Here is a 25,172-nt window from a genome sequence, read left to right as displayed (position 1 = left end):
TTATAGTTGTACTCTCTGCAATTTTCATATTATTTTGCTGTCTTTAATGCGTCCGAAGGATCACTTTTTCAAGATATTCCTATTATATATACCATGGAAACTGTAAAACTTTGTACATCAGTTAGTTCAAACATATTAGTCAACCCAACAACACCTACCTTCTCAGCTTCTGTATCTCTCATCTTATTATCCAACTCTGTTGATGTATTACTAAGGGAGGTAATCTGAGTTTCTAGCTCATGTTTGTCAGATGTGAGAGTTTCTACGGTAACAGTTAACTGGTTTATGTTGTCTTTCTGCTCCTTTGATAAACTCTTCACTGACTCTAGCTCAGTGTGCAGTTCTTCCAGCTGTAAACAAAAACACAAATATTGTATTGAATTTGTAAATCATAATCATTAAACATATGTTGCATTAACCAAAGTATTTAAACCCTGCCAACATCAATATGGTATAACGAAGAAATTATAGTAATAGTGCATACAGCAATAAAACAACAGATTTGGTAAATTGAAGAATGTATTGTAACACTGCATACACCAAAAATAAAGACAGATCTGGTTTATTGAAACAATTATGTTAACACTGCACAACAGATTTGGTATATTGATGGAAGTATTAAAACACTGAACATACCAAAAATGTAGATAGATTTGGTACATTGAAGAAATAATTGAAACACTGCAAATAGCAAAACTAAACCAATCTAACAAATCAGAAATTACTGATCATTCAGGATGATTACAGATGTTTCTTGTTTTTTTGTGTGGTTTTTTTTTGGTGCTTTTTTTCTTTCTTTTTTTTTCTTTTTGGTAAAGACTAAAATCTCAGAGTTATCTTCACTTCAATTTCAAAATGTTATCAAATAAAAAAATGATTTGTTTTTGTATAAAAAGACTATTTCTTTGTTAAAACCAAGATTTGGTCAAATGTCAGCAGCTTCTTTTACATTTTATAAATATGCTAAGAAATGTGGCACACATGCAAATTTTAGAATTTACAATTTTAAGCAAAATGTCTTTCAGTTTATAACAGCAACAATGCAAATGGGGTAAAAACTAACAGATTCTTTACTTTTTGTTCTATTAGTTTATTTGAATAGAACATGTTAAGTTGAACAACCATTACTTATCTATACATCATATAGTCAGGCAGATTTTTTTTATCACTGCATAGTACTGATGCTACTTAACACAGCAAAAACTGAAGGATGTTAAATGTTTCGTTTGACTGATCAATGCCAATTATCTTATCTATATTTCATTAATTACTAAACTAAAATAAATAATCTTAGATATGAAATTCTAAAGTCTGGTTTACCAAAGTTATTAAAATACACTTTTATATTTAACGGTTGAATTTTGATATAAGCAGGTGACTGTAACTTCAATTACACCAAGCCTCTAACATTTTCCATGTCGAGTGACCTTGTATGTTTCAATTTTAACCATTTTAGTTTGTTTGCCTGGTCTTTACTATGATTTCAACACATTTCTCATTGGTCAGTCCAGTTAACCTGGGTAATTAACCACTAATTACCAATTTCTACCCAAGGAAAAACTACTATCTACATCATTTCTGAATATGTGGTAGAGACAAAAGTTACCATTAACCGTTTAATAAGAGTTGAAGTTACCTTATGTTTGAGTTGATCTTTATCTGTCTCAGCATCATTCAGAGATTGTTGCAGTTCATCTGTTATCTTTCTATTTAAACTTACAATCTCTACTTCAAGGTCTTCTCTCGTCTTCTCCAGACCTGCAATTACATTTAAATAAATGAGCCGCGTCACGACAAAACCAACATAGTGGGTTTGCGACCATTCGCGCAGTCTGATCAGGATCCACGCTGTTCGCTAGCAGTTTCTCTACTTGTAATAGGGTTTGTAAGCGAACAGCATGGATCCTGATCATACTGTGCGGATGCGCAGGCTGGTTTGGATCCATACTGATTGCAAAGCCATTATATTGGTTTTGTCATGAAGCGGCTCAAATATAATATAATACACCCCCTTTTGGGAAACATATTTATCACATTTCCATGTAAATGACACAAGGTTTTGTGGTTGTTTTTTTTGTGACCAAAATCTAATTTTTTCTGTGGTTGGGTTTTAAGTCACTTCTATAATTTGGACTTTCCAGTTAATCTGATGTCTTGATACTATACCCATCAGTACATTTTGTCAGTCACAAGTGGATACCTCAACAAAAAATCTGACCTGATGTAAGCTAGCTGAATTGCCAAAAGATCATGTTCCAAGCACAAAATAAAGAAGTTGTTTTAATATTACTTGCACCAGAGCAAGTAATATTTTTCTATCAATAATAGAAACTTCTTTAAATATATCCTACAATACACAGCTTTTCCTAATCTTAGCCCATAAAAAATCTTCTGTTCAACTAGTGAATAGGATGCATAACACTTTCCTAAAATACTACTTAAGGCGGTCAAAACTTTATGACAGGATATAAAGTGAACTTAACAAGACATACACATAATTATTATAACAAAAACAAAGAAGATCCTTCATTCAGGGCAATCACAAATAACAATAGTTATTATCACAATTTCTGTTACATATTAAATCACCTTTTATTTGTTGGGCAGCTTCAGTTGCTCTCTCTTCTAACAACGATTTTTCTCCTTTCAGCTGTTCTGTCAAACTTGTTTCTCTAACTAGAGCTTCTCTAACAGAGCTGAGTTCTTGTTGTAATTGAACAATCTCTGATTTCTTCTGCTCAATCTCATTTTCTTGATCACTGGATTTCTGCATCTGAGAAATCTCTGTTTCTTTTTGAGACTGTAAAATATAAAATACACAAAATCTTATGTCTTGTTCCCAAAAAACATGCGAAGTGTTTAGTATGAGTAAAGCTATCGACATCTGGTCTGACCTCTGTCATTCTCTACTATCATCAAATATTTTAAGTCTAAAACTACAAGTCAGTAAGACTTGTTTTTAAGAATGCAATCAATACTGTATGGACAGATCTGTAAAATAAATGTTTGAAGATTCATTATCATTTTCTTGGTTAAATGTTGAACTCTTAAGCTACTTAACACCTATGTTCATGAACAGGCTTTTATTTTATTTAGTTTTGCCCACTGTTTTGTTGATTAAAACAAAAGCATTTTTTGAATTATAAACATACTCTGCTTTTCATGGAAAGGCACTAATGTGTAACATTGAGGGTTTTATTTTAACTGCTACATGAAAACATCTGCAGAAGACTCAAAATCAACCATCTCAAATTTAATTATAATTCTGCTTAAGCCGGTGCTCAGGAGCGTGGACAACAGCTTGGACTTTTCAGTACCGTCCATGAACAGACTCAATCCATTGTGCGAATTTTTGTTTTTCAGATCAGAATATTCAAAAATATTTTCAGTATTTCCCATTAATTCCCTGATTTTTTCCCCCATAATTTTCAAATTCCCTACTTTTCTAGGCAGGGAAATTTTTAAGTCTAATTTCCCTCTAATCCAGAGCCCATAACTGTACACCTTGCAACAATAACTTACCTGATTTAAAGTCTCTTGTAGACTAGTGACCTCCTCTTGTAGCTGATCTTTTTCTGACCTAATTGTTTCTAGGTCAGAGGTCAACTGGTTCTTGTTTTCTTCCAGATTTACACATTTCTTTTCAAAGTCTCTGATTTTTTGTTCTAACTCCTCTGTAAAAAGTATAAATAATTTGATAACTTTATCTTAATGTTTTTAACACAGATTATTCCACATTTTGTCAAGAACTTCAACATATATATTGATTTAGGGGAAACAAAAATGAATATTGTTCTATAAGTCATTTAAATTCTTAAGAATTTTGATTTATATTTTAAGAGAACAAGCATTAAAAAATGTTCAACAAACAGTAATGATGATAAAATTGCATGTATATTTTGTTATAATAACTTTACATACAAGATGCGGAAAATCAAAGTTGTAACTAGTCTAGTTTTATGTTGACATAGATAATAACTGTCTTGCCCTGGACCTTTGCTCTTATATTGCTGCACATTTTCACTTGAAATGTACACAATTACATGATAATGCACAATTAAAAGTGAAAATTATTTCATATTCATAAAGTAATATCAAACCTTTAAGTGAAGTAAGTTGGTCAAAGTTGGCAAGTTTTGATAAGAGAGAATCTCTTTCCTCTGTTATACCAGCAAGTTCATTCTTTAAACTGTCCAGTTCATCAGATTTGTTTGAACCCTGAGTAAAATATAACATACAACAGTGAGTCATGACACATAAAATAGCACAGTCAGCATTTTATCTATTGAAAGCTGTTAGTTTGTATTTTTAATATCAAAGTCAGTTTTATTTTTTTAAAGGAAGTTTGGTACTTTTCTTTATTAAAAAAATATTCAGTACTTAATAATTTTGTAATTTTATAAAACTAGAAACATTCATCATTTAAAGTAATCAATAAGATTTGGTCAAAATTTCATATCAGATATCTACTTTATAAAAAATCATTAATTCTTAGTAAAAAAAAAGACAATCTAATGACATTTTTTGAGAGAAGTAATTGGACTGTCTGCAAAATCTCCTGTAATTTAGTTCTACTAAATCAAAAATCAAATGTAATTTCTCAGATTAAGCTCCCTGTCAAGCAAGGAACTATTATAAAATGCATTCATAACACTTACAGGACAGTTGTCATTAATCATGTCTGTTCAAATAGAAATCTTGAGAAACATATTTGGAATGGTGCAAGTAAAAATGTGCACTTTCTTTACACTTTATGCATTAAAAAAGGATGTCATGTCTAAGAATCTGAGACTCAAGATGGGGAAAAAAAGATTAGTTTACATCCTAAAATACACTGTAGCCTCGATAACTCGCTTTTCATTATAACGCTAATCTCAGTAGAGCGCTCATAGACCTTGGCTCCCAAAAAAAAAAACAAAAAAAAAAACTTCCCCAAAAAAAATAATTTTTTTTTCAAGCAGACTTAGATTTATAGCGCGCTATAACGCTTGCCCAATTTGACAGTCAAGTACAATAAACAATTGTTTATTAGGACATTTATGAGCGCCAAAGGTGTGAAAAACATGCCCAGGTAAGCATTTATCCGCTCTTTTGTTTGTTTTACCTGTCTTCAAATTGTTTCCAAAATCTCAAATTCATATCATAACTGTGACATTGGCAACCGGTGGTGAGTATAATATAAACTAAAATTCACACACATACTTTGACATGTAAACCTCGCTGAATTAAATAACCCACAAGCCCAAAAATCAATTTAAAATCCTGCACTGTAAATACAGCGGCCATGACAGGAAGTAATTGGCGTTTGATTTACTAGGGGACACAACTAAAGCTGGACTGTAAATTACAGTGTTATTTACAGTCCAGCTTTAGTTGTGTCCCCTAGTTAATCAAACGTCATTACAGTATGGCTGTTTACACTACATTCATGATTTTATAATTTTCTTTCGAAAGTTTTTTCGTTTCTTTTAAAATACAATTAGTATTAATTTGTGAATATAATATAGTGTTTACATCATTGAATGGTTTCGAAAAAAATAATGTCAATATTCATTGAAACAGTAAGTATATAAAAATCAGCGTTATATATATGTATGTGGTGGGTGGGGTAATGCGGAAATTTCGCAATGAGCGTTCTAATGAGAGCCTGGTTAGAACGCGGTGTTGAGACATTGGACCCCAACACGAGCGTTTTAATGAGGCTGAAGTGTAATCATTTCTGATAATCTTTCTGAACTAAAATTGAGTTGCCTCTTTACACACTGACCAACATTTGGGACTTTTCTATTCAATTTACATTAAAAACGGACATGGAAATCTCCCCCCTTTAGAAAAAAAACAGCATATTTTTTCAACCAAATTAGATGGAAAAGTTCATTCCCCTTCCCCTGAAATCACTAAATTGATAATACTAAAATTAATCATAAAATTCTAGAAATACATTGTCAAAAAAAAAAAAGATATTTTTTATTCCATAACGTTGTTACTTTCTTAATTTTATATTCTACCTAACAAGGAATTAATTATTATAACAAACATTACAATGCTATATTTAATACTATTTTTAATAGGAAGTTTACTAAACACATAACTGTAATATACACATACATTGTATTAGATAAACCTTATTCTATTCATATAAAGAACAAACCTTTTTCAACTGAGCAATTTCTTTCTCTAGAGATTTAACCTTGGCAGTTAGTTGGGCCTTCATTTTCAGCATTTTAGTATCCCCTCCTTTACTAGTAGCACCAGAATCTTCAGTAGCACCTTTCTGTAAAACTTCTAATTCTTTCTCTTTATCTTCTAGAAGTTGTCTGTATTTTTCACTCTCCTCTTGTTTTTCTCTGAACATTTGTGTCAAGCTTTCAGATTTCTGTTTTAAACATTCTAATTCCTCTAACTGCTGATCTTTCTCCTTCATCATAGCTTGAAGAGTTTCAATGTTTTCTGAATCCCCACCACCACCTTTATGAATATCTGCTGGTTTATCGTTTGTTTCTCCTCTAGCACCTGTTGTTGCTAATTGATGATATCTCTCTTGTAAAGCACTGTACTGTGTTACTGACTGATTGTAAGCACCTTCTAACTGATCAGCTGAAGACTTCAAACTTTGTATTTGAATGTCTTTTTCTGTACTTTCCTGTTCATGTTTTTCTACAAGTTCACTAATTTTGTGCTCATATTTTTTCCTTTCAACTTGCCACTGTGACTCCATGTCTACTAAATTAGCTTGGAACAACATCATCTGCTCTGACATTTGTTGTAGCTTTTCTTTAAAACTTTTCTGAATTTCTCTACTCTCCTCTAAATCTTTTTCTTTCTGACTAGATTCTTTTTGAAGGACCTCTATAACCTTTATTTTACCTTCTAAAACTTCATTTGTATCTTTTAGTTTCTGTTCTAACATTTGAATCACAGGATCCTGAATATTAACTTCACCTTTCGACATAATTTTTTGTATATCTCTTTCATGCCTGGTAATTAATTCTCTCAAATCATTTTCGGCTACCAGTAATTCACCTTCTTTATCTGTTATTGTTTTACGAAGTTTAGCAAGGCTTTCTTCCTGCTCTTTTAATGTTTCTTCAAAATATTTTTGAGATTCTGTAAGTCGAAGGTTAAATCTTTCTCTTTCTTGTTGAAGATCATGGCCAGATTTGTCCACCTGTTCTCGGAGTTGTCCCAGTACTTCATCATTACTTTCAACCTTCCCTGTAAGTTTAGTAACGAGCATTGCATGATCTGTAACACTCTGATCCTTCTCTTTTATAGACGATTGTAAAACCTTTTTCAAAATAGAAAACAAACATCATATAAATTATCTTCATAGTAAAACATCAAACATAACAAAGAACTTATACCACAATAAAACTTACAGAAAAAAAAGATGATGCATCTTTATATTCTACACATTATCCAATAAAAAGTTACACAAAACATTACTGAATGGCCTACTTTTTAAAAGACTGTCTTGCAACCCAGTAAATAAACAAGATATGTTTGTAAAACATGTATGCCCCCTATCAGCAGCCAATTATTCATGTGATAAGGTTATTATGCATGACTTCTGACCCAGTGATCAAACAATTAATAAGGGTTATCAAGTATCTACTGGTTATGACCTTGACCTTTGACCCCCTTGACCCAAAAACTCAATAGGGGTCATCTGCTGGTCAAGACCAATCATCATACAAAAGTTGGAAGTTCCTAGGCCTAAGGGTTTTTAGTTAATTGATCAGAAACCGTTTTTACTTACAAGGTCAATGTGACCTTGACCTTTGACCCTTGACCCCAAAAATCAATAGGGGTTATTTGCTGGTCATGACTAATCACCCATGCAAGTTTGAAGTTCCTAGGCCTAAGGGTTCTTTTTATTATTGATCCGAAACCGTTTTAAACATACAAGTCAATGTGACTGACCTTTGACCCAAAATCAATAGGGGTCATCTGCTGATTTCATGAACCATCACTATGCCAAGTTTGAAGTTCCTAGGCCGTGAGCGTTCTTTAGTTATTGAATCAGAAACCGTTTTTACTTACAAGGTCAATGTACCTTGACCTTGACCCCTTGATCCCAAAATCGAAAGGGGTAATCTGCTGGTCATGAAAAATCACCATACCAAGTTTGAAGTTCCTAGGCCTAAGCGTTTTTAAGTTATTGATCAGAAACCGTTTTTACTTACAAGGTCGATGTGACCTGACCTTTGACCCCTTGACCCAAAACTCAATAGGGGGTCATCTGCTGTCACACACCAATCATCATACAAAGTTTTGAAGTTCCTAGCCCTAAGCGTTTTTTAGTTTATTGATATCGGAAACCGTTTTTACCTACAAGGTCAATGTTACATGACTTTGACCCCTTGACCCTAAAAACAATAGGTCATCTGCTGTCATGACCAATCACCATACCAAGTTTGAAGTTCCTAGGCCTAAGGGTTCTTAAGTTATTGATCGAAAAGCATTTTTACCTACAAGGTCAAGTGACCTTGCCCTTTGACCCCGTAACCCCAAAATCAGTAGGGGTCATCTGCTGGTCATGAGCCATCACCATACCAAGTTTGAAGTTCCTAGGCCTAAGGGTTTTTAGTTATTGATCGGAAACTGCTTTTACCTAAGAGGTCAATGTGACCCTTGACCTTTGACCCCTTGACGACCCAAAATCAATAGGGGTCATCTACTGATCATGACCAATCACCATACCAAGTTTGAAGTTCCTAGGCCTAAGGGTTATTTTAGTTATTGATCGGAAACTGTTTTTTACCTAAGAGGTCAATGTGGACCTTGACCTTTGGACCCCTTGACCCCAAATCAATAGGGGTCATCTACTGATCATTGACCCAATCACATATCAAGTTTGAAGTCCCTAGGCCTAAGGGTTCTTTATCGTTATTGATCGGAAACTGTTTTTACCTACAAAGGTCAATGTGACTTGACCTTTGACCCCTAACCCAAATCAATAGGGGTCATCTACTGATCATAATGATGAACCAATCACCATATCAAGTTTGAAGTCTAGGCCTAAGGGTTTCTTCGTTATTGATCGGAAACAGTTTTTACCTACAAGGTCAATGTGACCTTGACTTTGACCATTTACCCCAAAATCATATAGGGGTCATCTGCTGGTCATAACCAATCACGACATACCCAAGATTGAAGTTCCTAGGCCTAAGGGTTCTTTTGTTATTGATTCGGAAACATGTTTTTTTACCCAAACCGAGGTCAATGTGACCTTGACCTTGACCCCCTTGGACCCCAAAAATCAATAGGGGTCATCTACTGATCATGACCAATCACCATACCAAGTTTGAAGTTCCTAGGCCTTAAGGTTCTTTACTTATTGATCGGAAACCGTTTTTGCTTACAAGGTCAATGTGACCTTGACCTTTGACCCAAAATCAATAGGGGTCTCTACTGATCATGAAAATCACCGATACCAAGTTTGAAGTCCTAGGCCTTAAGGTTCTTTAGCTTATTGATCGGAAACCGTTTTTGCTTACAAGGTCCAATGTGACCTTGACTTTGACCCCAAAATCAATAGGGGTCATCTACTTGTCATGACTAATCACCATACCAAGTTTGAAGTTCCTAGGCCTAAGGGTTCTTTAGTTATCACTCGGAAACCATTTGGTCTACGGACCGACAGACCGACAAGTGCAAAGCAATATACCCCCTTTTCTTCGTAATGGGGGCATAAAAATAACCAGTTGTCAAGATTTTTTGTTGCATTGTTTTGTATCAATGCTTATTTGTGAAACACAGGCTGTCAAATTTTTGAAAGTTCATTATGGTGGTATAATCATAAACAGATTTCTTCTTTTGTTGAGTTCTGACAAGCACTGACACTATAAAAATGATATGGGGACCTCCCAGCTTACTGACAAAGGAAGATATCAAGTGCCCCTCCATTCATTTTTTCAGTCTCAAGTAGGCACCTTAATGGTACAAATAATCTTCCATTAGTTGTAAGGATAATTTCCTCATATGACTCCCTTCTCTTTATATACATATTATATATAAAAGGCTTTCATTAGAATTTACATTTCAACTGATTTATTTAATCACTTCTTCTACAAAGATCTTAGTTACATTCAAAAAATATTTACTATAAGTCCTATTATACATGTAAATGATGTAAAAATAGATCACCTGTATAACTTTATCTCTGCCACGTATAACTTCATTTTTCTCTCCAATAAATTCCTGTAGATCAATGAGTCGTCTCTCCAGTTCAAGGATTTTATTGTTGAGTTCGAGTAAGTTCTTGTCTTTGTAAACTATTTGAGCATACATCTGCTGTACCCTCACCTATAAATATGTCATACAAACACTTATAATGCCTTTATTCTATGTCACTCAAACATCATTGTGCTAAAAATACTTTCTATATTAATCTTACATAGGCTGAGAAAGACCTCATACACTCATATACTGCATTATTAAAGGCATGATCAGGCATCTGAGTTATGTTTATAATCTTCTTTTATGTAAATGAAAAACATGAAATACAATGAAAACAAAGAATACTTCATATTAACTATTATAAGAACTTTTAACCAAAAGAAACAAGAAATAACAGAAGTGAAACCTCAGAATCATCCCCAGTTGTCCCCTGATTGTTCATTTCCTCCATAAGTTTAGTTTTATCTTCAAGTTGTCTGGTAAGTGTAGATATAATGTCCTCCCTCTCCGCTATTATCTTCTCTTTCACTTCTATCTGCTGGTCCTTCAAGGTCACAATCTCTTCTTTCTCTTTTATAATCCGATCCTTGTCCTCAAGTTTCTTTTTCAGTAGTCGAGACTTTGCCCTGCTGGCTTGCCCTTCATCTTCTCCAGTACCCTATTTCAATATAACAGTGATTATACGATAAGTTAAAAGCTTGAAATGTTAATAAAAGCAACATTACCCCACTTCTGTTCAAAATCTTTTGTAGATGGATGAGTACATTGGACTGTGTCTCAATCTACAGACAGGAATGGGTAGGTCGTTTATTACAAACTCAAATATCAGTACAGAAGTTATTTGATTAAAAATTTATATGAAAGTTTAATATTTAACACTAAGAGTGTGATCTTGCAGCTAACCCATGAATAAATAATAAATATGACAATAACAAGAGCTGTAAGTAAGATAGCACCGTCAACTGTTCTTGGTGCTTGGCAGTAAGAAAAGGGGTATCACTCCGTACAAAAGGTAAGGAATTTAAATCAGACTGGAGGTATCTGCAACATGGATCTTAGTATTCTGTTGCAATTCTAATCTTAATATAACTGATACAAAATAATAACTTTAAATATATCTATTGAGCAAACGGTGAAAGCATGTTATTGTAAGTGATTTATCTAATGCAAGTCATGCATTATGAAACCATTATTTTTCATTTTGGACCCTTCATTTTCATATCTTCAAAACTGATATTGACATTTCTAAAAATGAAAGCTGGACAAATGAATTTACAAAATTTTGCAGACTAAAAATCACAATATAAAAAATTTACCTTATCTTCTGCCACTTCTGTTGCTTCCTTTTTGGACACAGATTTACCTCCCTTGGATTCTTTTGCATCTTTGGCTTCCCTAGCTTGTTTAGCTTTTGCTTGAAGTTTCAACTTGGACAATTTAGCATTCACTTCCTACATGCAATATACATGCATTACAGTAACATAAAGAAACTTTGACTTCATAGCACATAGGTTAATCAAGCAATTATTTTGCATGCAAGACATAATAGAAGATGGGTATTAATGTATCAATTTTATCTAAACAAGATATGTTTGTAAAACATGTATGCCCCCTATCAGCAGCCAATTAGTCATGCGATAAGGTTATTATGCATGACTTCTGACCCAGTGATCAAACAATTAATAAAGGTTATCAAGTATCTACTGGTCTTGACCTTAACCTTTGACCCCTTGACCCAAAACTCAATAGGGGTCATCTGCTGGTCACGACCAATCATCATACAAAGTTTGAAGTTCCTAGGCCTAAGCGTTTTTAGTTAATTGATCAGAAACCGTTTTTACCTACAAGGTCAATGTGACCTTGACCTTTGACCACTTGACAGCAAAATCAATAGGTCATGTGCTGGTCATGACCAATCACCATACCAAGTTTGAAGTTCCTAGGCCTAAGGGTTCTTTAGTTATTGATCGGAAACCGTTTTAACATACAAGGTCAATGTGACCTTGACCTTTGACCCCAAAATCAATAGGGGTCATCTGCTGCTCATGACCAATCCCATGCCAAGTTTGAAGTTCCTAGGCCGAAGCGTTCTTTAGTTATTGATCAGAAACCGTTTTTACTTACAATGTCAATGTGACCTTGACCTTTGACCCTTGATCCCAAAATCAATAGGGTAATCTGCTGGTCATGACAAATCACCATGCCAAGGTTGAAGTTCCTAGCCTAGCGTTCTTAAGTTATTGATCAGAAACCGTTTTTACTTACAAGGTCAATGTGACCTTGACCTTTGACCCCTTGACCCAAAACTCATTAGGGGTCATCTGCTGGTCATGACCAATCATCATACAAAGTTTGAAGTTCCTAGGCCTAAGCGTTTTTAGTTAATTGATCGGAAACCGTTTTACCTACAAGGTCAATGTGACCTTGACCTTTGACCCTTGACCCAAAATCAAAAGGCCATCTGCTGGTCATGACCAATCACCATACCAACTTTGAAGTTCCTATGCCTAAGGGTTCTTAAGTTATTGATTGGAAAGCATTTTTACCTACAAGGTCAATGTGACCTTGCCCTTTGACCCTTAACCCCATATCAATAGGGGTCATCTGCTGGTCATGACCAAATCACCATACCAAGTTTGAAGTTCCTAGGCCTAAGGGTTCTTTAGTTATTGATCAGAAACCGTTTTTGCCTAAGAGGTCAATGTGACCTTGACCTTTGACCCCTTGAACCCAAAATCAATAGGGGTCATCTACTGATCATGACCAATCACCATATCAAGTTTGAAGTCCTAGGCCTAAGGGTTCTTTTTGTTATTGATCGGAAACCGTTTTTACCCAAGAGGTCAATGTGACCTTGACCTTTGACCCTTAACCCCAAAATCAATAGGGGTCAATGCTGGTCATAACCAATCACCATACCAAGTTTGAAGTTCCTAGGCCTAAAAGTTTTTAGTTATTGATCGGAAACTGTTTTTGCTTACAAGGTCAATCTGACCTTGACCTTTGACCCCTTGACTCCAAAATCAATAGGGGTCATCTACTGGTCATGACCAATCACCATACCAAGTTTGAAGTTCCTAGGCCTAAGGGTTCTTTAGTTATCACTCGGAAACCATTTGGTCTACGGACCGACGGACCGACAAGTGCAAAGCAATATACCCCCTTTTCTTCGAAATGGGGGCATAATTAATGATTAAATTATTTCATAAGATTTCAAAAGAGGAATTGAAGAATGTTAATCATAATGCTTTTTTTTCTCAAGATAAATTTGAAGATCAACAATCAAGTTTTTAAAGTGTTAAAAAGAGAAACAAACATGGCCGGTTCTATGCAGGAGTAAGTTAGAATAGTTTACTATCATGCAAAAAAATAATAAAATTTCTGACCAGCATTCAAATTTCTATAATTGACAATAACAAGGTTTACACATGTCATATTCAGAGATCAAAGTTAAAATGGCATATAAACCCAAGAAACAAATTGTTTTAGAAATATTATTAAAGGGATGGACATACAAGCAATGAGATGTATCTATTTTATATACTCACAAGTAGCTCTTTATCTTTCTTCTGAGCTTCTTCATCTCTCTCTTTTGATCAAAATTTTGAGCTCCCTTAAATAAACCGTTGCGCTAAAAGCAACCTAAATTCAAACATCACCCATGGTTTGCCCCTACAAGGGAAATGATTTTTTTAATTTATAATATAAAAAATTATCTTTTTGGTCAAAAAAAATAAATTGGCTAATTCCAAATTTTCCACGAAAAATTTGCATGTAATTTAATGCTTTAAAATTTTAATAAAATTTTTTTCAGTTAAACTTTGTATCATTAAATTTGACGCAACTTGAAAACCCTGGTGAGGGTAATCAAGCCTAAAATAATGCATGGGGGGACACAAGGGTATTCTCCACCTTTCAAGCTAGGAAATTCCCCAAAATGAACCCCTGGCAAAGCCCCCCTTTTTTTAATAAACATTTTGATTTTCATACATCCTTTTTTGATTACAGTATCCCGGGGAGTTTCCCCCGTGATTTTTAAATTTTGATAGTTTTCAATTTTTAAAATTATTCAAACATTTTTATTTCAAAAAAATTGGGGAAATTTGTGCTTCTTTAAAACCCTGCTCGAGTAAAAAGGGAACTAAAAAGACTTAAACCCGGGGAAATGCACAAAGGGGGTTTTTTCCCCAGCTAACTGAAAGGGTAAAAACTAATTTTTCCCTACTAAGCTAAATTAAAAAGATAAGTCAACCTTTTTGGGCTTTTTTCCCGAATTTTAAACTGAAAAAAATTTTGTTTTTTATTTTAAAATTATTAGTTGGGGAAAAACCCAAATTTATTTTTAAAAATTCCCGGGAAAAGGGTCTATGCTGGACATTTTAAACATTTGATGCAATTCCAATTAAATGATTTTAGAATTACCAAAATTCCCATCTTCAAATATTTTTCATAATCAGTTCAATGGTAATTTGTCAAACTGCAGTAAACAAAAATTTGGTTTGGTCCACTTCCCATTTGAAAGTGGCACTGCTAAATTGCCGGGGGGGAGGGGGGGAGGTTAAGTTTATAGTGTATGTCAAAGCATTTGCCGACGCCATCTTTGATGTAATGATATCTGACAGGCCAGCTTAATGGAGCTTATGGTTTTATGATTTCTTATTAATATGGCTAATTGGGGGATGAAGCAAACTAGTGCAAACTGGCCCCCAAGTCAAATCGGCCCACAAAACTAGTCAAAATGGGGCCCCTCAAAACAAGTTCAAATCGGCCCCTAAAAGTTATTTTTGTGTATCATCCTATTTTTGGTTAAAATAAGGTTATTAAACTGAAAATTGAAAGGTTATTTACTGAAAAATTGGCGCTTTAAATAAAAGTACCAATTAAAAATAATTCATTATAAAATTGAAACAGTTTTGATGCTAGTGATAATTGTTATTAATGTAATTATGCAGGTGTGCTATGGTTGTTAATTGATTTCTACATTTAATTACAATACATGTCTTTAATCAATTCAGTCATTGTCTCTAATTACCATGCATTGAATTCGGCGATTTTAACAACCTTTTTTGTGTGAAGTGAATTTAATCAGCTAGGTATGCAGGTTGTGCATTGATTATTTTCCTTTACTTTTGGAGATCATTTACGTTGATGGACTTAATTGTAAAAATTGTTATTTGTTCTTTTTAATAACTTTATCAAATTAATAAATTGTGAAAAGTGTTGGTTATTGAAAATGACTGATAATTGTATAGACTGTAGAAATGTTGTGCGGAAACGGCAGGAGGCAGTCACTTGTGATGGCAACATAGGAAGTGTAATACCGGAAAGTTTCTTTAATTTACAAAACTTATCAGGGTGAGTTAAATGAAAAATTTATAAAGAAAACAATGGGGCAGATTTGACTTGAGGCCAATTTATTTTGGGGCCATTCGACTATTTTTGGGCCGTTTCGACTTCAAGGGGCCGATATGACTCAGGGCTCGAGCTAGTGGGCGATTCGGGCGAAATAGTCGCCGAATTCCGTCTGACTTCGCCGACATCCTACATGAAAGCGAAGATGAAGTCGCCCGATTTTATTGATCCATTATTGAAAATTACCAACAATACCAGTGTCTATTCTAGGAATTGAAAAATAGGGGTGATTTTCCCCCCTCTATTTCAAAAAAGGGGGCGATTTTCAAAATAAAGGGGTGCCAATATAAACTGCCAATGTTAAATCGTCTGCATTAAGTTTACACTGAGGCGTTCAACCGATGAAATAATTAAAACGATAATATTTATTTAAGGCAGCAGAAGTTGTCCCCCCTTAATTTTTAAACGAAAACAAATTATTACAGAACTGCCGCCATTGATTATAAAGGGATTGACAATACAAATAATCGATCTATCTTTCACGTCTAGATCTTAGCCAAGCTAGGAATTGCCTCATTTTTCTTGATTATTTACTACACTAAAATGGCGCCCAACTGTCAGACCTAGCACACTAGTTCCGGTCGATACGGAACATTCCGTTAATTTCCGTCAACTCGCGTAACCAATACCATACGGTACTTAATTATTATAATTAGCTTACAGTTACCTCCCTTCGGTTTTCGGTGTAAATGTAAACAAAACAACCAAATATAATGTGGGATGGAAGTTTTACGTTTTTTTTACTTTTTTATAGATGCGCGATTTTCACGCACATGATTTTGAATTGTGCGCGATCTCTGAAATACTAGCGTGAATCGCGCAATCGCGCGTCCTAGAATAGACACTGCAATACCTGTGAATATTGTTGTGTGTGTTTGCTTTGTTTACCCTCGCCGCCGGAAAAAGGGACTGTCATGCATCTCAATCAACGCGAAATGTCATTAATCCGTTTGTTTACCAACATGTCATAAAAGTCTAATTAACAGACACTCGTGGAACAATTAGACTTCCGATACATGCGAGAAACCAATCGTAATTCACGTTTTAATCGAGGCGACATTATTAAACCAATCATTAAATCGCTAACATACTACTACCCGTAACAATAATTTATGATGGACGAATCAAACGTCAATTAAATTTTCACTATCGAATGATTGTCAGAATTAAGAGGACCGCTCGACATATAACTGTAACGGTAATTTTAAATGAAAGTTATGATAATCTTTTTTGTCGACGAGTTAAATTTGATAAAATTGACGGCGTATAACAATGTATTTATTACAAATGAAGTTAAATTAAAGATCGTTTCTTTCGTTATCTACTTACATTTTCTTTACAACATAAGTGAATATGAATAAAATGTCCGGCGCAAGCTTTTTAATAGTAAATCAGAAGGGAATAACTGTTAATCCACCCATGATATCATCCATGATAGGAATCAACTATGGCTTTTTTATCTTCATTCAATGCAATGGTTGCATTACATGATACTCATTCTTTTTACTTGTTTCAAACTACTTTTAAATTAAAATTGAATATTCTGTTGTAACACAAATCCAATTCATTTAATAAGATATGTGCTGTGAGTCAACATAATTGGGATAACATACAACAAACATCGATAAATGAATCTCCCCACTTCTCCCTAAAGCAGCTGGAGGGAGAAGTGACTTCTCCCTAAATTTTGAACCTAGCTTGAGCCCTGTGACTGTAAATACAGATGAATGTGTATACAAGTGAAAAATATAACTTTTATATTTAAGAGCTACATGAATTTTAAGGACATCAGATTTTCTTGTTCTGAAATTAAAGCACATCGCGAACCTTTAAATGCATCTGTGGAACAGGAACTCCAAAAATATAGGTTCAGCAGTAAGTAAAAAAAAAGTTTCATTTTAAATGACTTTCAACTGTGTGTTGTCAACATGTGACTTTGTAAACACAGGTCTTGCTTGTATGCTTCTTATTCTTCATGTATGTTTAAAACTTGGACCTATTCAAATGAACGGTCAAAGCTAGCAGCCTGACACTTGACAGGTGTCTGTCAAGGTGTGATTTACTGGCTCAATAGAAGAAGTGTAAGCAATTTCGTGCTACCATATGTTATGACATACTTACTCAAATGCAAATATTACTATTGAGAAAAGCTCCGTGAGAGAATGTTAGCTTCTCGCTGAGACTGCTTGCGTGTCCGCATCTCTGACCACCATCTTGGATTCCCATGGTATCACGTGACATAGTAGACTGTTCCCATCCAAAATCGAACCCAATTCAATTTAACTACCAGAAAGAGATTTCAAAAAAGTGTAAGAGAATTTTGAATGCTGCACGAGTTAAATGACTTAAAAAATATAGGTTAATGCGAGAGATACAAAATTGTTTAGCCAATCATCATATATGAGATTTGTTCATGAATTCAAGGTCTTTATTTTTATTTATTAAAAGGGTTTGGTAATGGTCATTAGGCTGTGCCATTTTTGTATCATTTATGTGTTTTATTTATTTCGTCTAATGTATGACTTATAGAGTTTTAATAGAATTTAACAATAAAATTGCAGTTTATAGACGTATGTTATTAGAAACGTATAATATTTATTATCAAAAATAATCATAATGATGATTCAATCCCATTTATTTGCACAATAGAGAAAATAAGAATCCCTAAAGAAAGCCCATAACGACAAAATTGAAAATGTTGCAGGCTCAGTTTGATTTAGCCTGTTCATGTAGGTACTTGTAATATCCTTCATTACTGTACTCTGCTATTTATAATTATATTGCATGATGGGAAAAACAGTACTGAACTTCCGGTCAAGATATAACATGGCTTTCTAAATAAACGTAGTTACAATCAATGTGTTTCTTATAATATATATACCCTGGACATAACAGGTGCAAACTACTGTCCACGCCCCCTAGCAATGGCAAAAGCAGGATTCAACATTTAATCATGAAATGGCAAAACTTTGAATTAAGAAACATCCCCAGATGTGTTTATACCGCGGTAATCATGGAACCTTCAATGTGACACTTTCGTTCCATTGTACATGAAAAGCGGCGTATGATCCCCAAGTAATAGAAAGCATGTGCCCTAAACGAGAAAACGATGGGCGGAACTAAATAAAATGGAATTTTGAAAGGGGATTTCAAGTTTTGAGATCTTCGTTTCACTCAAATTGAAATAAATGTAAAAAAAAACCTCGCCCTAAAATACATTGGACAGTTGGCATTATTGGCATAAATATTCATGCATGGCGAGCCAGGGCCAGTGCCAAACAATCTTGGACGGCAGTTCTTTTGAGCAGAACTTATGACTTCAGCCTCACCATGTTCTATAACATCTACAACAACATAAATTGGCAATTAAATTACCACCTTCCATTTGGGCAGTCAGATGTTATGAAATAGAGGTAATTAAGCCTGTATTTAACCGGCAGTTGCATACAATAGACACCAGAAGACAAATCTAAATAGCAAGCAACATATCCAATACAATATACAATTTTCAATAAAGAATAAATGAACAACTCATCAAGAAAAAGGGAATTAACTAAAAATATCACAAACACAACAATAATGCCGTGCTAAAGATATTGAACGGTCGGAAACACGCCAAAAAATGCAATCTCACAGGTTTAATCAAATCCAAGTAACATGTGAATTTTGTAAATACTTGTATACTTCAATTTCAGTACCATCCCCACACATACTCTTTTGTAGTGGAATAACCTGTAGTACAACATAAACATCTTGCCGACAATGGATCCATAAGATAATACCAAAGCCAAGCATTAGGCTTGACACCCTGATTTATCTTCTTAAACCACTGTCACTTTTTAACACCGTTGCTATTTTAGCCTACAAAACATAAAGAGTTTATTAATGTACGCGATGCTGAAACTGAGTAAGTAATTATTCAATGACCACACACTAAGTCTTATTTCTTACCTAGTTTAGGTCATTTTAAATTTTCCTCTTACTTACAATTCGATGCGTAGCCCTTTCTATGGTAACAAGAGGCTTACACTTACAGTATACAGAAATAGGTAGAATTAGGGTAGGGGAGTAAATATGTGTTACTGATGACGACAATAAACAGGACAGAAGATGCAAACAGCAAATACAATTACACAAATATGTAAAACCTTTAAATATAGACAAATCCAAGGCAGAAACACAGAGGGGAATTAGGATGAGCAGTAGTAAAACACTAATAGGGAGTTTAACCCTTTTAACTATTTTAAGCCCGCTGAATATTATGAATAAAATTCTTGTGCAACAATTATATTTTTGAACACTGATGGCATCAATTGATACAATTAAAAAAATATATTGATGAAATATTGAAGTAGGAGCAGATAAGATTAGACTGTCATATTTCCATTCACATCCTTTTTGATAAGTTGAAAATCTTTCTATCAAAAAAATATTCTATTTATGAAATATGTACACCTATGGTTCTTTAACTAAAAAAATTAAAAATGTTACAAAACAACAATTTTTTCACCAAAATTAGGTGAAAGACCACATGTTAACATGGAAAAACTAGATTTTGGGTAATTCCAAAGTTTTTCATCATTTTTGTTAACCCTTTACCTCATATATACGCTAAACAACGCACTTTCGACCCCCCCCCCCTCTTTTAGGCCTCAAATAGTGAAAAAAATGTCCTATTTGGGCCCCAAACACATGTTTTCGTTTGAGAAATGTTGCTAAAAAAAGTGAGCACTTTTTCGGCGCCGCCCCCATCCAAAAGATACATCAGGGGGTTGCCAGAAGGGGGATGTGCCCCCTTCTGTTTGGGGGGTTTGAAGGGGGCGGTAGTTCCCCTCATCGTCAAGAAAATTTTGAACTTTTGAGAGGCTAAAAATGACCCCAGGTCGATCAGAAGGAAACGTGTAACCAACGCTGAAAAGCCTTTGAATCTATCTCAATCCCTTGAGAAGTTGCAGCACTTCAAAAAAAAAATTTTTGATGGAAAAAATCAAGGCAAAATAGTGATTTTTGGCAATTTTGAGATGTCCCCTCGTCTGAGCATGTTGTTGTCCAGTCAACATTTGTGCCAAGTTTGATTAGTATTGAAGCATTTTTCATAGTTTCATAACAGTTTGAAGAGGAAGCTTTTCAATAAAAACGGCCATTTTTCACAATATGCTCATGAGGGAAAGGGTTAACTCTTAATCATTGATTTATATTTTAAAAAAAAAGGTTGATCATCGCTAAAAATGACATATCATCCTCACAAATATCCCGATTTAAATTTATGTAGATTCTCTTTTCTGAATACCAAAGAAATCGCTTCAGAGACTTATATTATAGTTATAAGTGATATAAAGCAATATTATTGATCAGTGCGAATATTCTTATTTTTCGTTTCTTTTCTGTAGTTAACTTTCCCACTCTTTCTTGATACAGTCTATGGTGAAGGTGACCCGCGCGCAGTTTCCCGATCGATGTCACAAATTTCGTCTGTAGAATTACGCGATGTGCTCGTTTCTGTGATATTATGTGTTTTCAGTGTGAAGGATATATTTTTGTGCAAGAGAAATGCCTGGAATTGTAGTGTTTGGTAGAAGATGGTCGGTAGGATCAGATGATATGGTCCTGCCTGCCATATTTATGTTGGTTGGTCATATTATTTGGTAAGCTTTCTTGTGGTGCAAGACAAGTAAAACATTGGTAACACCTTTCTGCCTCTAATAAGGTATTGATTAGGTGTTATTAATACAAAATACATGACTCACACTAGAATTGATGACATTTTAGTTTATTATATTTTCATTCATTATTAAGTATTCCAGGAAAACATATTTACGCCACATGCAGAAAAGGAAGTTAAAACTTTACTGAATATTTGTTCATAATGTCCAGTAATTACTTTATAAGTGTAATCAAGTGGCTATAATGATAAAGAAATTTGGAAAATTCAACATTTCAACAATTATAATTAATAAAAATGATTAAAGTTTTAGTAATAAATATAAAATCGAAATGTTTTTTAAATGATATGATCATTGCATCAATATTGTATTGAGGACATCCTAAATTGTTTATTGAAAGTCCTAAGAGAATAATATGTAAACAGCTATCTGTATTGATTTTGACCCTAGATTGCTTAATCTTAGTAAGATACACACAAATGTACAAAATTAGACAACTAGGTCAAAAATTGAAAATATAAAAGCTTTACCACTGTAGAAATAAAGTCTGATTAAAATTTAAAAAATGAAAATAATATGATTCAGGAAGTTCATAATCAGATTATTATTATGACAAAAAGAAAACCAGGTTACACAAACATTTTATCATTAATGCCAGTTTATGTAGGTAGGTGGCGTAACTTTTATTACCTTTAATATTGATAATGTTTTAAAGTAACATAATTATGTATGTATGTGGTCCATACAATAATGTCTTGTACCTGCATTTTCAAAATTATAACTAACTAGAATAGCATTTTGTCAGTTGTTACTTGTTTATTTGCAGGTTAGGAGCATTGTCATATATTTTCTCAAAAGTGGAATTTGATCCAGCATCAGAATGTTCAAGAGAATTGAAGGATATAGTATTAGGATATATAGTGATATTGTTAGCGTGTATAATTGTGGAGAGTATAATAACATTAATCAGTGTCCGTGGGAGCATTCTAGAGACACAGCCTCGTCTAAGTATGCAGTACTTACTGTATATTCGTATAGGTAAGTCATAGGACAATCTTTGTTTACGCTATTAGCTAGCTGTCACTCGCTGCATATTTCTCTTAGTCTACTGAAATGATACATCTGAGGTATCCTTGAAAAGTAAAGGTTGAAAGACTTCACATGAGTGACCCTATGTTTTTAAATAAAAATAGAGAATACTCTTAGGCCATGCTTTTCACAATTCACCAAGATCTCACAAAAAGTTTCGATGGTACAATAGTTAATTTAATGAGTTGTTATTAATTATGAAATATACTTAAAATGATATTGTTTATCTATTTTTTGTGATGCTTAATTTTCTTTAATTTTATTCAAATGAACTTTGAGCAAAGATAGATAAAGAGCAAAAAGATTAATTGGTTAAATTATTAGTCTTGTTTTATAATAACTTTTTTATATATTCAGTTAGTATTGTCTGCTACATGCTGTAATATTTATTGATCAGAACAAGGTCTACATGCTTGAAGCTTTTATCTTTGATTTCCCCTAGAAAACATTGTTTCATTATCTATATTATTATAATCTCTTAAGATGCATGTTCTCTTCCAAGCTATTATATTAAAACACAAGTAGTTCAGTTGTAGTTAGCTTATTGCCTGGGATATTCAATCAGTATGTGTCTTTAATTAACTCTTATAATCTTCACTGGATTTGTTTAATGGGTTATTGAACCCAATGATTGTTTGTAGTATAGAGGAATTGTTTATAAATGATGTGCCATCATTAAACCCAGTCTCTGTGTAAGCTTCTTGTTATTGATAAAGTTGGCCTCTAAACATGGAAAATACATCAAAAATTGAAAGATCTGGTGTGATATTTTAATGTAACATTGTATTAGACTTATTTCATCGTTCTTCTTAAATGCATTATTCAGTGAATAAAGTGACCCCTCCTTCATGTTATATTGTTGGTTAATAGTTTATTTTTTGTGGAACATGAAGAGGCAGTATGATAAAATTATTTCATATCTATTTTGGTGACATGTATTTGATACTGACTTCAATAAAGAGACAGATTAAGATATGCATCAAGGCTTGTCAATGAAAAGAATGTACAAGCAACATGGTACATTTTATATATCGTTAGATACTTTCAAGTTTACTATATTGAAAGTTAGCTGGGCTAGGATTTAAAACTGAACAGCTAAAATACAAAATGTACAGATCATTTACACTGGAGTCAAGATTATTTTTGTTGGGTTGTAATTACATACACTTTGCTGGTAAAATGAAGATTTTCCAGTTTTAATGGTGATATAAGATACTGGATTTTCCTCTGTGTATAATATGAGGCACAAATGGACACCACAATAGAACTGCAACATTCTGTTAGCTAATAAAATGGACAATTTTTTATTTGTTTGTTGTTTTTTCACATGAAAAGTTCTTATTGCCTGAGGGTTTGATTAAAAGTCAAACTAAATGTTATATGTATATAAAGGTATTAAACTTAGTCTTTAACCTATTTTTTTATATATAAATAAGTAAGCCTAAACTTGAAAACTTTATTCTGACTGTCTATCTCCCACAAACTGCATAAAGTCTAACCATTCACTTAAATGTTGCATCTTCATGTGCCCTGACAAACCATAAATGTTCAGAAAAGACTAGGACAACAGCTAACACAAAGTAGATTATTAAGAAAGAATTTTATGCTTCAAACAGCTACAGTTAAGCATATCACTCCCTCCTTATACTTGGAATCTATATTTGTTAAAAATAGAGCTGTCACTGATGGAAAATTTTATATTGATATAAAAGCCAAAAATATTGATGATACAGGTGTAAATCAAATTAAAGTTCTTGCATGCTTATAAATACAAGGAGTATTTAAATATGAATGCATCTAAAGCATATATAAAATAAGTCTTCATAGGTTTCACTGAATATTTTATCTTATTCCCTCAAAGTATTCACCTCCAAAGTTTCTGTCTCTGAATCCAGTCTTTGAAGGCATCATTTTTAGGTATACTATGAAGACACTGGAATACTGCAGAATCAAGGTGTTTGAAATAAACACATTTTCAACTTGAAAGATATCTTTTTCTAAGCTTTGGAAATCAAAATAAGTCCTAAGGGACAAGGTCAAGTGATAAATTGAAGATAAGGGAGCACAACAACTTTTCTTCTGTTTCAGAAAGTCTTGCACTATAGACACCTTGTGTGATGATGTATTGTCATGCAGCAATCTGACAATTGGCCAAACTTGTTGCAGGTCTTTGTTTTCAAAAACATTTTAGTTTTCGAAAAACTTTTGTCTTGTAAACTTTTGCATTAATAGGTTTGCCTCTAGGAACAGCAACCTGAATGGTGTGACCCTGAGTTGTAAAGAAAGAAAATGGCATACATTTTGCAATGGTTGGTCTTTTGCCAGACTTTGTATCCCAAATCTTGTTTTGGTGTTTTCGTTTTGGCTCATAAAAATGAATCCATGTTTTGTCACCAGTGACAACATTTGCAAGAGACTGTGCATTGTAATTTAAGAATTGTTTAAGAAACAACTAGCACATTGAACGCAAGCCTTTTTCTGCTAATCTGGAATCCATCTAGTTTGAAAATGTTATGGGCTGCTCCTAGTGACATGCAAACAATACTAGCTATTTGCGTAGTGGTATTTTGCATCACAGTATTAACTATTTCTTTCACTTTAGCAACAATTTTTAAATGACATTGCTGTATTTCAGTGGCATACTCTGATCTTCTACCAACCATTTTTGTATTACTGTATAGACAATGTATAGCCAGCTATAAACATAACTAAAGTGAATAGATTTTAATGAATATGGTATAAATGTAAAGCTGACGTGTATACTGTATATTTACCCGTGTATATCTTCATGTTTTTAGCAATATTAAACAACATAATGTTCTACAT

The 25,172-nt window shown here is 33.6% G+C and overlaps 2 protein-coding genes across 2 annotated transcripts; one reads left to right on the top strand and one right to left on the bottom strand.

The window, feature by feature from the left end:
- Positions 1 to 158: 158 nt before the first annotated feature.
- Positions 159 to 13,775, bottom strand: LOC132723340 (interaptin-like; the record flags this gene model as incomplete). Its single annotated transcript, XM_060708034.1, is given in 10 exon segments — positions 159 to 350; positions 1,637 to 1,758; positions 2,590 to 2,800; positions 3,523 to 3,674; positions 4,101 to 4,218; positions 6,152 to 7,288; positions 10,150 to 10,308; positions 10,589 to 10,840; positions 11,499 to 11,633; positions 13,731 to 13,775. Coding segments are annotated over 10 exon segments (2,523 nt in total), but the record flags the coding sequence as incomplete, so codon positions are not given.
- Positions 13,776 to 21,002: 7,227 nt separating this feature from the next.
- On the top strand, positions 21,003 to 22,321 carry LOC132723338 (diacylglycerol lipase-alpha-like). Its single transcript, XM_060708032.1, has 2 exons — positions 21,003 to 21,239; positions 22,084 to 22,321. Exons 1-2 carry the CDS (start codon positions 21,145 to 21,147, stop codon positions 22,304 to 22,306), a joined length of 318 nt encoding a protein of 105 aa, XP_060564015.1. The 5' UTR covers positions 21,003 to 21,144; the 3' UTR covers positions 22,307 to 22,321.
- The last annotated feature ends 2,851 nt before the right edge of the window (positions 22,322 to 25,172 follow it).

This window comes from Ruditapes philippinarum, unplaced genomic scaffold, assembly GCF_026571515.1.
Source record: "Ruditapes philippinarum isolate M1 unplaced genomic scaffold, ASM2657151v2 ctg13622_1_1_1_1, whole genome shotgun sequence".
Classification (NCBI taxonomy): Eukaryota; Metazoa; Mollusca; class Bivalvia; order Venerida; family Veneridae; genus Ruditapes; species Ruditapes philippinarum.
The sequence above is the reverse complement of the archived record's forward strand: the minus strand, read 5'-3'. Positions and strand labels throughout refer to the sequence as shown.